At 64.8% G+C, this 15,604-nt stretch overlaps 3 protein-coding genes across 3 annotated transcripts; 2 read left to right on the top strand and 1 right to left on the bottom strand.

Annotated features, from left to right (window-relative positions):
- Positions 1-3,804: 3,804 nt before the first annotated feature.
- EMIHUDRAFT_105074 (hypothetical protein) lies at positions 3,805-5,326 on the top strand (the record flags this gene model as incomplete). Its single annotated transcript, XM_005763006.1, has 4 exons — positions 3,805-3,995; positions 4,058-4,454; positions 4,568-5,111; positions 5,187-5,326. The coding sequence occupies 4 exons, from the start codon at positions 3,805-3,807 to the stop codon at positions 5,324-5,326; spliced, it is 1,272 nt and encodes a 423-aa protein (XP_005763063.1).
- Positions 5,327-6,560: 1,234 nt separating this feature from the next.
- On the top strand, positions 6,561-7,894 carry EMIHUDRAFT_437797 (hypothetical protein). Its single transcript, XM_005763005.1, has 2 exons — positions 6,561-7,128; positions 7,275-7,894. The coding sequence occupies exons 1-2, from the start codon at positions 6,656-6,658 to the stop codon at positions 7,780-7,782; spliced, it is 981 nt and encodes a 326-aa protein (XP_005763062.1). The 5' UTR covers positions 6,561-6,655; the 3' UTR covers positions 7,783-7,894.
- Positions 7,895-10,987: 3,093 nt separating this feature from the next.
- Positions 10,988-14,466, bottom strand: EMIHUDRAFT_465193 (hypothetical protein; the record flags this gene model as incomplete). The annotated part of the gene is made up of 7 exons (XM_005763004.1): positions 10,988-11,107; positions 11,183-11,278; positions 12,701-12,822; positions 13,003-13,108; positions 13,179-13,374; positions 13,447-14,082; positions 14,204-14,466. 7 exons carry the CDS (start codon positions 14,464-14,466, stop codon positions 10,988-10,990), a joined length of 1,539 nt encoding a protein of 512 aa, XP_005763061.1.
- Between the last annotated feature and the right edge of the window lie 1,138 nt (positions 14,467-15,604).

The following is a 15,604-nucleotide window of genomic DNA, read 5'->3' as shown; positions in this document are numbered from 1 at the left end:
GCCATTCCAACGGCCAGACCGCTCGCTTAAGGCTGATTGGCTAGATGAGCGGTCTCCCTCCACGGGGCTGTTGGCACAGGGGGAGGTGTCAATCACGCTCCCGAGACGCCGGAGAGATCGATCGGTCGGTCGGGTTGGCCTCCCCCGCCCTCAGCCCTGACCCGACGGGGACACCACCGCCCTCGCCCAGGGATCTACAACGCTGTCTTAAGGTCCGACAGGTTCGGCACCGGGCACCGCCTCGGTATACAAAATGCGCCTGCGGGCGGACCCTTACAGATCACAGATCACAGAATCGACAATCGAATGCATCTAGAAAACCCCGGCTCTATGAGATCATGGAAAAAAGCATGAAATCTATATGAAGCGTGATTTCATACCGGATTTGTGATTTCACAACGCAAGATTCATGGGCATGATATCACACTCCGACCGTGAAATCACAGCTGGCTGGCGCGAGCGAGTGTCCCGTGTTCATAGCAGATACATGTCGGTCCGTTTGAGGCCTTCCGGTGGTCGAAGCGACCCGGAAGCCGCCGCCACAGGGGGCACCCACGCGCTAATAGCCCTACGGGGTAGTGAGCTGCGAGCAGGTGCGATACCGGGCCGCAATCATAGCGAGCCTGGCTGACGCTCTCGACGCAGAGGATCCGCTGTTCCGCCTGAACACTGGGGGGTCAGGGGGCGGATGCGCGCAGCATCGAGGTCGTGCAACGAGTCGAGCCATCGGATGTAGCACAGCTGCTCTGGCCCAAGGTAGCGCGCGATAAAGCAGAGAATGAGCTGGCCGTACCACAGCTTGCCCTGGCCATCGACATCCACAGCAACAAAGACAGGGGCCTCGCCGGTCGGCCGCACCTCTTGCCGCGTCTCATCCTGGCAGAGGGCGGCGTGTAGCTTCGAGCCGCCTCGCTCTGCTGCGCGGAAGTTGGCAGGCCATCGCTGCACTGCCACGCCCGGTCGAACCTCAAGTAGCGAAGAAGTGAGGCTGGGCATTCCACCGGGGAACGAGGCGTCGTCGCTGCCGCCGCCCGTGGCTTGATGCAAATACAAGGCCACGGAGAAGGGAAGCTGAAGGAGGGAAGGGTGGATGTTTTGCGCAGCCCCAAGGTCGATTCGGCACACCGTCTCTCGAACCCCCATCAGCCGGCTGGGTGGGCCAAGCTGCGGCGACGCGAGAGGCGGCGGAGGCGCAGGCGAGGCGTCGGCCCTCTCCGCAAGTTGCAGCAGCAGCTTGAGCAGGTCGGTCCGACTGACCACCGTCGTCATCTGCTCCTCGGCACCGTGAGGGCCACGGTGGTAGTTGGTGCGTCTCCACGGCTCCTTGGCATTGCTCTTGTTGAGGAGCTCGCCGTACGCGTCGTTGTAGTAGAGCAGGCTCCCTCGCCCGGTCGTCCAGTCGGCAAGGTGCGCACCGGCAGCGTGGAACTTAATGGAGTCCTCAAAGTGCTCCTTGCCAAAGAGGGAGATGGCCAGGTCCTGCCACTGCTCGTTCAAATCTGAAGCGTATCGCAGGCTCCCGTCAGTGTGAGCTCTGCGGTACATGAGCTCCAACCACTCAAAGTAGACGGTGAAGAGCTCGAGCAGCTGGGGGCAGCCGGGGGAGATGTCGACGAGGAGCAGTCGCCAGAAGCGGAGGATGTCTCTCAGCGTGTCGGCAGAGGCAATCTGGCCGAACTTGACAGTTCCCTCCCATGGGTCGAGTGGATTGATGTAGGCTCCGTACAGGTAATGCGAGATGCCTCGCGAAAATGCGCATTTGGTCATGTGCAGCGGGACGACGCGCGCCGTGATCCAGGCATCGATCTGCTTGCCCAACGCCTTGAAGTCACGGGAGGAGAGGCTGCTCTGCATCAGCTGGAAGGTGCACTCCATCAGCTTCTGGCCAGTGCCGTGCTCGCAAAAGTGCATCAGCGGGATGGCCGTGCCCTGGAAGACGTCCAGGCCCACCACCTCAAAGGCCGGGTTGGGATCAGGGTGGAGCCCGAGAGGCCGGGTGTGGTCCGCGCGCGCTGCCGCCGAGTGCGGGTGGAGAGCCCATGCCCGACCGATGTGCGCACGCTGGGTGGCGTTGCTCCGCAGGTCAAAGCTCTCGTGTGACCAGAACCCCGGCCCCTTCCTGGCGTAGCACATCCAGCACGCCTGGTTCTGCAGCGTCTGCGTCACCTGCGCAATCTTTGGGTAGTCGAGCGACAGCCCGAGCACCACGGGGTAGATGCGCTCAGCCTGGCCGTGCGCGCCAACAGCGGTGGTACCAACCAGGGAGATCATGCTCCTGTCTCGCATGCCACTGAACAAGTGTCGCATCTGCGCGCGAAACAGCAGCTTGCGCACAGTTGTCTTGCGCGCGTCAGACACCTCAAGCATGGCTCGGTCAGGCACCTTGGACAGGTACGAGAGGAGCATTCCATTGGAAGGCTGCCGGGCCTGCTCCAGTGGAAGAGCCAGGCTGGTGACGGACACGGGGCAAGCCGAGCGCTCGCCGTTCTTGGTGAGATTTGTATCGTCCCAGTACAGCTTGAGCGCAAAAGCGATGGCCGAGGGGTCCCGAGCCTGGATGGCGCCACAGAGCTCGAGCAGCACATCGCCCGAGTAGGGATCCGCGTAGACGCGGTCACCACTGCTGCGCTCGACGAGCCGCCGTGGGCGACAGTGCTCCGGCGTCACAAAGCGGAAGAGGAAGCGGGCCATCGCATCCAGCTTCCGATAGTGCATCACGACAGCGACCGGCGGCTCACCTGGCGTCAGCTCCACCTCGATGGTGACTGTGTGAAATCGAAGCCCGAGTTTGTCGAGCAAGCCATCCACCACCGCTCGCATCGGCGACAGTCCACGCCGTGCATCAATCAGCAGCGGTTGGAGCGACCCGACCGTGTCCTCCTGCTCGCGAGCGATGGCCGAGGGCGCGTCATGGTTGGAAGTGCCGATGAGCTCCTGGTGTGCATACCACCGGAACGTGCGCATATTGCCAAAGAGTGCGCCCAGCTGGATGTCAGCAAAGTACGGCGGCGGCAGAGGCGGACGCGGCGACACTCGCGGCTCGCCTGGCTTCCGCCGAGCTTCTCGGCGCTCGTGCTCACGCTGCGGCTGCTCCGCCTGCTGATCTGCGACGCGATGCGCGTCGCGATCGAGTACCGCGTGTGCTGCTGCGTCGAGGTCGCCAGGGTGTGCGTCGCGGATGTGCCACGAGAGCTGTGTGTAGCTACGGCAGACGCGGCCACAGTCGGAGCACACGAAACGCGCCAGTCTTCGGTTGTTGCGCGCTCGACCAGCTTCGCTGAGACAGAAAGAATTTCGTGCATGCCTTTGTTATTGCGAGGGAAGACGCATATTCCAAACCTGCAAACCACCTCGAGCGAGTTTATCGTTCCTCAGGGCAGCTCCATTCCTCCATTCACCGCGCGCTGAGGTCGGTTTATTCTCTTTCTCTCTCATGGATGAATGGCGTCTTGGTGTGCACGTTGTGTGCAGTGGTTAAGAGAAATTAGTTTATACACGACATGCTGCTGCCCCAAGCTGGCACCACCCAGAAAAGCATGTCTTGAAATGCGTCTGCAGCCTGCAAGCAGCCGTATTTATTCTCTCTCTCTCTCTCTCTCTCTCTCTCTCTTGAATGAAGAATGTTGCCGGCTTTTTTCGACAGCAAACTACTTCCCTGTACACCGAACACAAGAACACAACACCTAGCCGCGCGATTCGCGCATTCGAGGCGGGAGCGGCAAAGGAATCTTCGGTTCGCGCTCGAAATTCACGGACCATGATCCCACGGTCGCTTCTTCAACCGTCTCTCGGGCAGACTTCAACATGCCTCAGAAGCGCCAGCGCCGCGCTCCCCGTGTCAACACGACACCCGTCACCGACCAAGCTGGCAAGACAGAGGCCAAGACGCTCCAAGACCTCGTCAACCCGGAGCCGACTGCCGAGGCGCGCGCCTGCTTCGCAGCGACCGCCACGCCTGCGCTGCGCTCTGAACGCTTCTTCCGTGCCCCACACAGGTTGACGCGCGCAGCGAGAGCGGCTCCTCGGACACGTCGTCGTACGTGCCATCCGAGCTGAGCTCGGCCGACGGCCTCGGCGGCGACATCCTCTCCTCCGCCGAGGGCTCTGAGGACGGCATTTCTGACCCCGAGCTCGAGGGAGACGAGTACGAGGAGGCTGCGCGGGCCGAGGACTCCAACGGCGCGGACGACCCCAACCGCGAGTTCAACCAGGCGCTGCTCACGCAGGCGATCACCTCCCTGCCCAACAACATCGCGACCGCCCTCGTTTCGCAGCTCATCCCGGCGCTCGGCGGCGCCGCCGCCGCCGCTGCCGGCCCGGCCGGTGGCGGTGGCGGCGGTGGCGGCGGTGGCGGCGGTGGCGCTGCCGCGGCGGGCGCCTCCCCGTACTGGCAGCCTACTCCCGACCGGCGGACGTTTGCCGGCAAGCGCCACGTCGTCATGCACGCCATCAAGGTGTCGCCAAGATTGCCCGAGATTGCCCGAGATTTGCTTGAGATCGATCGAGATCGCCCGAGATCGCTCCATACAAACGCCTGAGGCGCCATGTCATTGTGCGCCCCATCCAGGTGTACGTGCTCGCCCACCTTGACGAGACCGTTGCCGGGCTCTCCCTCGACGACATCCTGCCGGGGGTCATCGCTGCGCTGCCGCTGCCCGACAACACCGGGTCCAAGGTGCTGCTCAAGACGCAGTTCAAGCAGAACCTCCGTGCGACGCTGCGCGAGGCGGAGTCGGAGCTCAACACCGACCTCCGCAACCAGTTGCTCCTCATCTACTCGGGCATCATCCACCGCGTCATGGTGCACGCCTCCAACGCCACTCTGCACGCGGCGGCCAAGGCGGAGCACGTGGCGCTGTTCGCTGGGCTGGTGGCAGCGCCGCCCGGCTTCAAGCTTGAGGGCGAGGACGAGTTCATGTTCGCCTTCCACGCCGCCGTCGACCCGCAGAACCACACGCTGCTGGCCTTCGCGCACAAGGAGTGGCCCGCGCTCATCCAGCAGTACCTCACCTTCCTCCCGTCGGGCCGCTCGCGCACCATCACGCTCAAGTTCGTGGCGTACACGGTGATGTCGCTGTGGCAGACGCTCACCTTCGTCCCAGACACCGAAGGTGCGTGCGCACCTTCTGCGGCGAGAGAAGTCGCCCACACCTCACCAGTTCTGTGATCTGTGCCTGTGCCTGTAGGCGTGCTGCAGTACGGCAAGCGCAACCGCGAGACAGGCTCTTCCGCGCGGTTCGAGAGGATCAAGGCGTGGCTGCTCGACGCCGACGCGTGCCCGACCAAGTGGGAGCCGCTGCTCCGCATCCGCGAGGCAGCGGCCTAGGCGGCTGTGCCAGCAGCCTTGCGCCAGGGCGCTGCCAGCGCGACTCATCGCGATCTGGGGCCGCTCAGGAGGCGCCGCCCCGGTGCGAGGCTTCCTCACGAGAGACTAGGCCTCTAGGAGCGAGAGGCAGCTACGAGCTGAGCCTTTCCGCCAGTGGTGCATTGCGCGCACCCGCGGATCTCGCGCCCAGTCTCTCTAGTTTCTCCCACTCTCTCTGCATGTCATGTCCCTCGCGCGCTATGAATGAGTGAGTGTGTGTGTGTGTGCACCGCTTGCGCGGCGCGGTGTACGCTCTCGCCTCATTTATCGAAGCATGTGGGACGAAATAAAATGCATGCTGCCTGTGGGGCTGGGGGGACCGTCGTGCTAGCCGCACGGGCGTGCCCCCCGGTGTGTGATTTCACAGCGCGACCATGAAATCATATGCTGTGAAATCAGGCGTGTGATTTTCATGAGAGAGGAGTTGTGATCTCACGGTTCCATGACTTCATGGCTAAAATCCATGATATCATGGAAGGGGGGAAATTCAGATGATGAGAATCGTCGCCGCAAAGACGGCCCAGCGACTCGCCTTCATTGCCGGCTCGCCTCACGGCCAGAACGTGCGGCCGTCAATGGGACATATGCAGCTAGCTCCTTTTGCGGTGCTGCTCTTCAGTCCTCCTGCAGTCTTGAGCCACCCATTCCTCTTGCTCTTCAGCCCACAGGCTGCGCCGCCGGCAATCCCCGAATCCCTCAATTCGGACAGCGGCGGCATCTCTGCTTGGAGCGGCCGCCCGAGGAGGAGGTAGTGATCTCCACATCCGTCCCCTGCTCCAGCTTGGCCATGAGGCGCCGCGGCGTCCTAGTGAACTCGAACTTGAGGTATCCGAAACCAATGCGCAATGGAAGCTGGGCCTGCTGGGGGGGATTCTCTCTGCTTGGTGGGGGATCACGACAGACTTGAAATACCGCTGAAAACTCCCTCTGAGGAGCGGCCTCGCGGGGCTTGCCTTGGCGTCTCAGAGGGTCCCCGTAGCCTCAGAGGCTGCGCCGAGAGAGAGAGGCTGGCTTGGCGGCACAGGCCTTCAGAGGGTCGGCCCAGGCACCCTCTGAGCCGCTCGTGGATGGCCTCTCTTGGCACAGAGGGTGCCCTCTGAGACGAGCAGATCTGGGCCCCCTTGCCTCAGACCCCCCCCCCTCTGATGCAACCCCCTAGTACGCGTTCGTATACCTTCAACACACCGGGAACGCGTTGGCCCCAGCACACACACCCTCTCTCCAAGACGTTGTCGTTCGCATTCTCGCTCGTGAGACCAGCACCTCACAGAGACCACTATCCCGCCACATATGCTGCACGGCGGCGACCTCCCGTCGCTTGCCGCCTCGCTCGCCCTCGCCGCCCTGCTCTCCGAGTCGCTCCTCGCCCAGCGGCGGCTGCGAGAGATGGCCGCATCGCCCGCGGCGCTGCTGCTGCTGCTCTCGGCCGCCGGCATGGCCACGCAGCACCTCGCCGCGGAGAGTGCCTGCGCGGCCTGGCTCAACCCGCTCGCAGCCCTCGACCTGCACCACTGGTCGGGTGGTGCGCTGCTCGCGCCGTGGCTTGGAGCGCTCGCGGCCGCTGTGTGGGCGGGCAGCCTCCACCCGACGCCGCTCGGCGCCGCGCGTGCCGTCGCCGTATCGGCGGGTGCACTGCTGCTCTGCGCGACGGGACGCCGCTGGGCGCCCCGCGCCCTGACGCCGCACACGGCGGCGCTTGTCTGGCTCCTCTCTGTCGCTCACCTGTTCGGATGCGCTCTCGACTGCAGCTGGCGCGGAGGGAGGTGCGCCCAGGCCTCTCGGCTGCACCTCGGCTGCACCTTGGCTGCACCTCGGCTGCACCTCGGCTGCACTAAGCGCGCCGCTATACCTCAGCCACACCTCGGCCCCAGCTTGCTCCTCCATCCTAAAGACTTCCCCTCACGAGCAGGCTCCGCCGACCGTCATGGCGCTCCGCCGCCGACTTTGCGCGACGGATCGCCGTCTCGCTTGCCTACGTCGCCCCTGCCGCCGTCCTCATCGTGCTCGCCTCGTCCGTGTGCCTCCTCGTAGCCTCCTCCCTGCTCAAGCTGGTGGGCCTGCGACCCGAGAGGCTGCGGCCTCTGGTGCTGTGGGGCGCGCTGCACTCCCCCTTCTGGATCGTGCATGTTGAGACGCGCCGCAGCTACGGCGGCCACGAGCGCGCCGTCGTGGGCGGGTACGGAGGCAGCAGGCCGCGTGGCTGGCGCGGCGCCGCCGCCACCACGCCGCCGCCGCTGCTCCCGCTCACGACGGCCGAGTGGGTGCTGCCTCGCGTTGGGTATGGCGCTTCTGGGCGGCGGGACGCGCGGAGGGAGGAGCCTGCCGCTGCGTGGCCATCTGCAACCCCGATGCGCGGGAGAGGTAAGGAGGAGGAAGAGGACGACGAGATGCCGCCGCTCGAGCCGATACCTTTGTAGTAGAAAGCATGGTTATGTCCTGGCGAGGTATTCCCAGATCCCACACGCCTCTCGCGTCTCGGACTCGCCTCTCGGGGGTTTTATGTATGTAAATAGTGAGACGATTTAGGTTTGGGGCAGAGCCGCGAGTGGGTCGTGGAGGGTCGTGGTACGTGTGGAGGGTCGTGGAGGGTCGTGGAGGTCGTGGAGTGGCGAGTCACGCTCAGGCGGACGTGTGCAAGTGTGCAATCAGCATCGACGCCGTCGCCGGACGCGGCGGCGAGGCAGCAGGCACACGGGCGCCGGCGTGGCGCGTCGGCAGGCCCACGAGCGGATGCGCGACGAGCGCGCTCGGGAAGCGGCCGCGGGCGACGCGGAGCTTCCGTCCGCCGGAGGACGACGCGTTCGAGATGGCGAGCGCCGTCCACGTGCTGTAAAAATCATTTTTAATTTTATCTGGTGGAATCAACCCTGCTGGGCGAGCCGAGCCTCGGCGGAGGGGGGGGGGGGGGGGGCGTGAGCTGCTACACCAGCGTGCAGCGGAATCGACCCTTCCAGTGCTCAAGTGCTCAAGCTCGTGCCTCGTGCAGCGAGGCTGGAAAGTTTGAGGAAAGCGGACGTCACCCGCACGGCAGCTCTGGCGGAAACGTTTCGCAATCGGCCTCGGCGCGCCCTCGCAGTACAACTCCGCACGGCAAGAGAGCCCCGCGTCCGCCGTTTCGTGCCATGTTCCACAAGGCGGACTGGACACAGCCACAGGTCGGAGGCCTCCTCTCGCAGCTTATTGTGCGCGAGGAGGCGAGGCTCCAGCGCGCCCCGGACCGAAACCACAAAGTGCGCGCCAACCACAGAGAACTGTCAATGCACGCACGTCAAGAGTCGTTTTTTAAGGAAAGGCGCGCCCTCGTTGCAGGTCCAACACATATGGGATTACCGGGTCATCGAATCGAGGCCCTCCTCCTGGAAGGCGCGGCTAAGAATGTCAAGCTGACGCACCCCACGAGGTGATCCGGTTCCAGCTTCCTTTTCATGTGATGTAATAGGACGTGCCGCAGGGCCGGCAGCATTCGTCGACCATTGACCTCTCCATCAATTCGGGAGACGCCGGCGTCGCTCCGCGTGCGACGCGCTCACAGATGATGCACCGGCGGAAAATGGACAACTGCTTCACGGCGCTCCAGCGGTCAGCGGCTGTGGATGGCGGCGGGGGGCGGCATGCGCTCACCCCGGAGGCCTACTCGTCGTTGCACCCCACATACACTTCGAGCGAGCGCTTTGCCACACGCACTTCGAGCGAGCTTATCGGCCTCGGCAACGATGCACTCGGCATCGGCGCGTCGAGGCACCTATTTTCTTTCATTCAGGGCCATTCGCACCGTACTACTCACAACAATCGCCCCGCTACAGATATGCAAGAGACAACACGACAAAGCAGATGTTCGCAACCACGCGCAACAATCCGGACCGATCGCTTGTCGAGGCGCGGAGGCATGAGCGCGATGCCGCGCCAGTTCCGAACCCACTCCTGCCCTGGGAGAGGGCAAACGTGCGGCAATCGGCAGAGAGCGAGGCGGACACGCAACCTTACCGCGCCAAGGATTCGGCCTTCTGCCGACGGCCAAACGACGAGCCGGTGCCGGGGTCGCAGAAATTATCTCGTCGAGCGGGCCACTTGTGACGCCAACTTACTAATGCGTAATGGCATTGGCCATTGGCATTGCGCATTGAGGACCCGCATTGGGGCGCTTTCATGCAGCCACACGGCACAGGCCCACAGAGACGGACGTGACATCCCCTGCGGAGCGAGCATGGGCTCAGCCCCTCGGACGTGCGTGAGACCGAGAGATAGCAGATAGAGATTACGGCTCTATACGGGGGAAGGACCGTGAGTTGACGGAAATCGGAGGACGCGACCCACTTCGCCACAGACGGTCCCGCGCCTCGCCGCTAAATTTGCGGCACGCCCCGCACCGTCCGCTGTGCAGCGGTCTTTGTCCGGAGTGAATACTCCAACGCGCTCGTCGGTGACGGTGTCCTCCAACCTGCGCCGCGCTCGGCGTAAGCCGTAACCTCGACAGCGCGCCTTCGGTGGCATGCATCTCTTTGCGACAGAAGCCTGGAGTGAAGCTCCTCTGCTGCTCACACACTCTGCACAGATGGCACAGCCCACTATACGGCTGCCACAGCTGTCACAGCGATGGGCTCGCCCTCACTGGCCCTCAGTCACTTGTGCTGCGGAGCTTTGTGTGAGCGACACTGCGTGGCGACTGCCGGCACACTGTGAGACCATTAAAACCACGCTACCAGCGCTTGGTCACATCATCCCTGAGGTCATATCCTTCTCCTCTGTTGATGGCAACACTTGTCTACTCGCTGGATCCGAGCAGGAGGGCTTGATGGCGCACAACCCCTGTGCTGTCGCGAACTCCCCCGCCGTCCCGGGGGGGGTCCTCTTCCCCTTTAGAGTTATACGGCGCGGAGGGACTGTGTGTGGAGTCGGACGCGGTCGAGCGCAACGATCTGGGGCCTGCCAACAAACAGGAAAGCTCTGCTTTGTGCGCGAGCGAGCTCTGTTTGTGTACACGACACTGACATAAGAGTGAGGCGCGGCCTGCCTCTCACCACGACTTGATGAGCGACCGCCACGCCTGAGTGAGCAAGAGAGCGCTATCCACGTCCAAGTCGGCTGGCGCGGCCGCCTTTGCGCTCCCCCACGCGCGCGTGTTGCGCTCGGCCCCCGCCACCTCTCGCGCCGCAGTCGAGGCGACGGCGCTGCGGCCTGATAGCGCGGCACCACGGCGTGACATGATGCCGTGGCGGAGACAATTGCTGTGGGCGTGCCAAGCTGCTATGAGCGTAGAGTGACTGCGATAGGGTAGCACACCACTCGCGAGGTCGAGCAGCCCGATCCAGTGCGCTGAGAAGACACGCGGCGTGCCCGCGGCCATCAGCGTGTAGCGGCAAGGCTGGACCGACCCCAAGACATGCGCCTGGCCCGAGATGAGCCGAGATGAGCCGAGATGAGCCGAGATGAGCCGAGATCAAGGGGGCTGACCCCAGGACGTGCGCCTGGCGCCGCAGCAGAATGTGAGAGAAAGGAAGAGGGCAGAGAGAGGGGGGGGGAGAGAGGGAGAGAGAGGGAGGGAGAGGGAGGGAGAGAGGGAGGGAGAGGGGGAGAGAGAGGGGGGGGGGGGGTGCGCGGGCCACGCCGCCCGCGCGCGGCGCGCTAGCACGCCTGCGAGAGCAGCGAGGTCGTCCCCCCCTCGAGGTTGCGCCACTGCAGCTGGAGCTCCTCGAGTCGCTGCAGCATCATGGAGAGCGCCTGCTCTTGCGACGTCGCGCTCGCCTATCGACGCGCCACGCCGGCCGTGTTGCGACCCCCGCGAGCGCTGCAGCGTCTCCCGCCATATCTCGCGCTGACCGCGGCCGCGGCGCCCGCCGGCCCGCCGTCGCCTGCCGCGGGTACCGCCACGACCTGCAGCTCGGTGAAGCCGTGCGTGAGGGCCGCCTGCGCCGCCTGCTGGCATGCGCCGCCGCGGGTGAGCCGTCGGTGGGAGGGGCGGGGCGGGGGCGGGGCGGGTTTTGCCAAGTCTCTCGGGGGCCGGCGGGGGAAGCGGCGGGCGTAAGAGGGGGGTGAGAGGGGCGTGAGAGTGGCGTGAGAGTGGCGGGGAGTGGACGAGCGAGCACGGGCGAGCGTCGTGTGCGAGAAATGAGGCAACGTCGCAACGTCGCCCGCCGCGCGCCTGCGCATACGCCTGCGCGGGAGAGCCGGACGGGCACGACAGCAGCAGCAGCGTGCGTGCTGGCAGCGGCGGCTCGTTCGCGCCGCTCGAGCGCCTGTCAGTGGACGTGTCGTGGACGTGTCGTGGACGTGTCGAGAGGCAGGAAGGCGAGGGGCAGGTAGGGGGGGGAGGAGGCGGCAGAGGAGAGGGGAAGCCGAGGGAGCGGGGAGCGGGGAGCGAGGCGGCGGCGGCAAAGAGGCGGCAGGACAGAGAGGGAGTGGTGTGCAGGACAGAGAGGGAGTGGTGTGCAGGACAGAGAGGGAGTGGTGTGCAGGACAGAGAGGGAGTGGTGTGCAGGACAGAGAGGGAGTGGTGTGCAGGACAGAGAGGGAGTGGTGTGCAGGACAGAGAGGGAGTGGTGTGCAGGACAGAGAGGGAGTGGTGTGCAGGACAGAGAGGGAGTGGTGTGCAGGACAGAGAGGGAGTGGTGTGCAGGCCGCCTCTCCGCATAAGCGAGCTCGCGCGGCGAAGCAGCCGCCGCATGAGCGCCGCCCTCGCACCCCCACGCAAACGAGGCGCGCCTGATGGCGGCGTGTCGGCACGCGTGAGGCGCCCGAGTCACGGCGGCCTCCGCCCCACTCCACCCCCCGCAACCCAAACACACGCGGCGTCACCTAGGGCCCCTTGCGTCGCCTCGTGCCTCCCCGTGCCTGCTGTCTGGCGTCTCTCTTCTAAGTCGCGCGCGTCGCTCCCCCCGAAGAGTAGCCGCCGCACAGCAGCAGCATGCCGCCGCTCGAAGCCATCGCCGCGCCCTCGCACGCGCCCGGCGGCGCCTCGTCGTGGGCGCTGTCCTCTCCGCCGCCGCCGCCGCCGCCGCCGCTCTCCGCGCGCTCGAGCTTGCTCCACCGCCAGCTGGTGTCGAGCACATGCAGGTCGTCGAAGCCCGTCGCAGAGTTGCCACCTCCGGAGCCGAGATCGAGATGAGCCGAGATCGAGATGAGCCGAGATCGTGATGCGACGAGATGCGCCGAGATGATCCGAGATGATCTGAGATTGTCGCCTCCGACGCGTTAAGACGCCGAGCTTGAGCCTCTGGGAAGTGTCTAGGAAGCGTCTAGGAAGTGTCGATGAGGTGTCGATGAGGTGTCGATGAGGTGTCGATGAGGTGTCTCGCCTCCGAACACGTAGACGCGCCACCCGCCGGCGCCGGTGAGCACCGTGGCGGAGCAGTGGCCGGCGCGGGGCCGCGGCACGGAGCCGGAAGTGTGGACCGCGCTCCACGAAAGCTCCTCGACGTGCAGCAGCCAGAGGGACGCCATCGGTGCGTAGCCCGACGGGCCTGCGTGCTGAATGCACCGAGGTCAGGGCGGGAGGACGGTCTTGTGCAGAGTCTTTAGAGCAGCGCGTGAACGCATGCAATGAACACAGCGGAATATACGGTCGAATGCCAGCGGAGTACGTGTCCTCTGCGCGCGAGTTGGAGTGCAAGAGTGCGTGTTCCGCGTCTAGCCCGACGCGCCGGCCCCGCCGATCAGCAGCACGCGCGGGCCGCACGCACACGCAGTGCCGTCGCGGCACGGCGGCGGCACGCCGCCAGACGTGTCTGCGACCTCCCAGCCACGCGCCTGTGAGCACTCCGACGGTGAACTCCTCCCACCAATGCACGGTCGGTGAGAGGGAGAGCATCTCTGACGCCGCGTCGGCCCGCGTCGAGCACGCCTCCGCCAGCCCGCGCAACGGGAGGCTCCAGACGTCCATCTGCAGCGCGCCAGCGGCGGGGGAGTCACCCCCCATCACCCACAAGCGGTCGGCGCAGACGGCGGCCGCATGGGTGCCGCGCGGCGGCGGCGGTGGGCCCGGCAACGACGGAGACGCCCACGCCATGGATTGCCTGATTGAGAACCATTCCCACCACTCATTCATCATTCATGATTAGTGGGACGGCGCACGAGTTGACTCGCACGTGTCGAGGACAGGAGTGTCGCACAGCGAGCCGCGCCCGCGGTGGCCTCCGAAGACGATCGCAAGGCCGCGGTACGCGCACATGGTGTGCCCCCATCGCTGCTCGGGCGCCGCGCCGCCAATGGTCGGCTCGGACCAGACGCCGCTCAGCAAGTCGAGCACACAGATGCTCGCCGCAAGCCGGCCGGAGTTTGCCCGTCCGCCATAGACGAGCAGCCGCGCGCCAACCACCACGCACGCGTGTCTGTACCGCGCCGGCGCGCCCTGCTCCGCCAGCCGCGTCCAGCCCCCGACGGTCAGGCGCCGCAAAGCGCTCGGCGGCGCACCCCCCGGTGGATGTTCCGGCTCGCTGGCCAACGGCGTCGCTGAGGGCGGCGCAACATGCGCCGGGTGCGCCGGGTGCGCCGTGGGCGTCACGGCGCCGTTTGGCACGGGGGGCGGCTCGGTAGAGTTGGGGTGGTTGGCGGCCGCTGGCGGCACGGCTTCGGCACCCGCCGTGCCGTTGGGCGCCGCCGTGTCAGCGCCCGCTTCGCCGCACTCGCCATCCGCCCGTGCCTCGTTTGTGGCCGGAGGGACGAGCTCGAGTGGCGGCCAGCGCCACCATTCGGGGGCGAGCTCCTCGAGCGCGCGCGTGTACCTGTGTCCGGGGGCGGACGCTCCCTCCGCTCTGCACTTGGCAAGGCGTGGGCACTCGGCCGCTGCGTGCGCAGAGGCTGACGCCCACGGATGAGGCCCGCAGGGCGGGCGGAGCGGCGCACATAAACATCGCCTCCATCTTGGAGGTGTTGCCGAGCTGGCACCAGGCCGAGTAGCGCGCCCGCCCCTCCGCATCGAAGAGGCTCGGCCGCGGCGCGTTGCAGGCGCCGTGCTGTGCCTGCTTTGCGAGTGCATCGAGCAGCAGCCGGTCCGACACGTCGATCGCATCGTTGCCGTGCACGAGCTCCTCGCCGTAGCGGAGGGCCAGGTCGAACTTCTCGGGGAAGCCGAGCACGGGGGCGTCGGACGCTCCACTCCCGCGCATGTGTTGGTTGAGGGTAGTGCACACCGTGGTGCACACTGGCTGCCACAGGCGCCCCAGAGTTTGGCAAATCGAGAAACCCTGTTGCCCGGCCCTCTGGGTGTGTGTGTGCGTGTGTGTGTGTGTGTGTGTGTGTGTGTGTGTGTGTGTGTGTGTGTGTGTGTGTGTGTGTGTGTGTGTGTGTGTGTGTGTGTGTGTGTGTGTGTGTGTGTGTGTGTGTGTGTGTGTGTGTGTGTGTGTGTGCTCACACACCGCTGGATGTAGGTATGTTGTTGGCTGTTGGCAAAGAAAGACAGGGAGCTCACACAAAATCACAAGGGGGGGGGGGCGAATCACTTTATAAAAGGGGCCGATTGGGGCTGTGGCCTATCTGTCTGTCCAGAGGGGCAGAGGCCTTTCTTACAAAAGAAAAGTTGTTTGGTATTGCTTTGTGTATTGTAAAATTCTTTCATTATCAATCACGCGCGGTCCCACGCAGTCCTTAGTCCTTAAGAGAGAGAGGTCAGTCAGAGAGAGAGAGAGAGAGAGAGAGAGAGAGAGAGAGAGAGAGAGAGAGAGAGAGAGAGAGAGAGAGAGAGAGAGACTATTCTTTCATCTTTCTTGAGGTCAGTCCTTGAGTGAGCCAGAATGCATTATGCAGAATCTTATGTATGTATGTACAAAGAGAGAGGACTCGAGATTTGGGGAGGGCGCGAGTGGGAGACTTTTCGGCGGTCGAAATACGTTTTGAAGGAGGGAACGACTCCGCCGAGTCGACAAAACACCTGGCAACCCTGTCTGCACGTCTCGCGCGCGCGTGAACAGGGCAACAGTCTCCAGGGGCTCCAGGCCCCAAATGATGTGTGAGTGTTAGAGTTGTTTGGTATTGCGAAAAATCTCTCTCCGAGTCGGGGATTGAGATGGCACAATCCATCACCGCAGAAGTGTGACACTCCAGAGCGATGCGAACGCCAACGGAAAGGATATCAATCCACTGCTCACCATCCGGATGCTTCCCGAAGAACTTGCGCAGCTGCTCTTGGCGAGCTTGCGTACCGGAGGGTTGCGTAGGTCGACCTTCTCAAACGTGCAGACAGAGAGGGAGGTGAGGCCACCTCGATCGCCAAACCACACTTCAATGTGGCCCGCGGCTAGGTTGGGG

Source organism: Emiliania huxleyi (genome assembly GCF_000372725.1).
Source record: "Emiliania huxleyi CCMP1516 unplaced genomic scaffold EMIHUscaffold_65, whole genome shotgun sequence".
Taxonomy (NCBI): Eukaryota; Haptophyta; order Isochrysidales; family Noelaerhabdaceae; genus Emiliania; species Emiliania huxleyi.
This window is presented reverse-complemented; position numbering and strand designations above follow the sequence as displayed.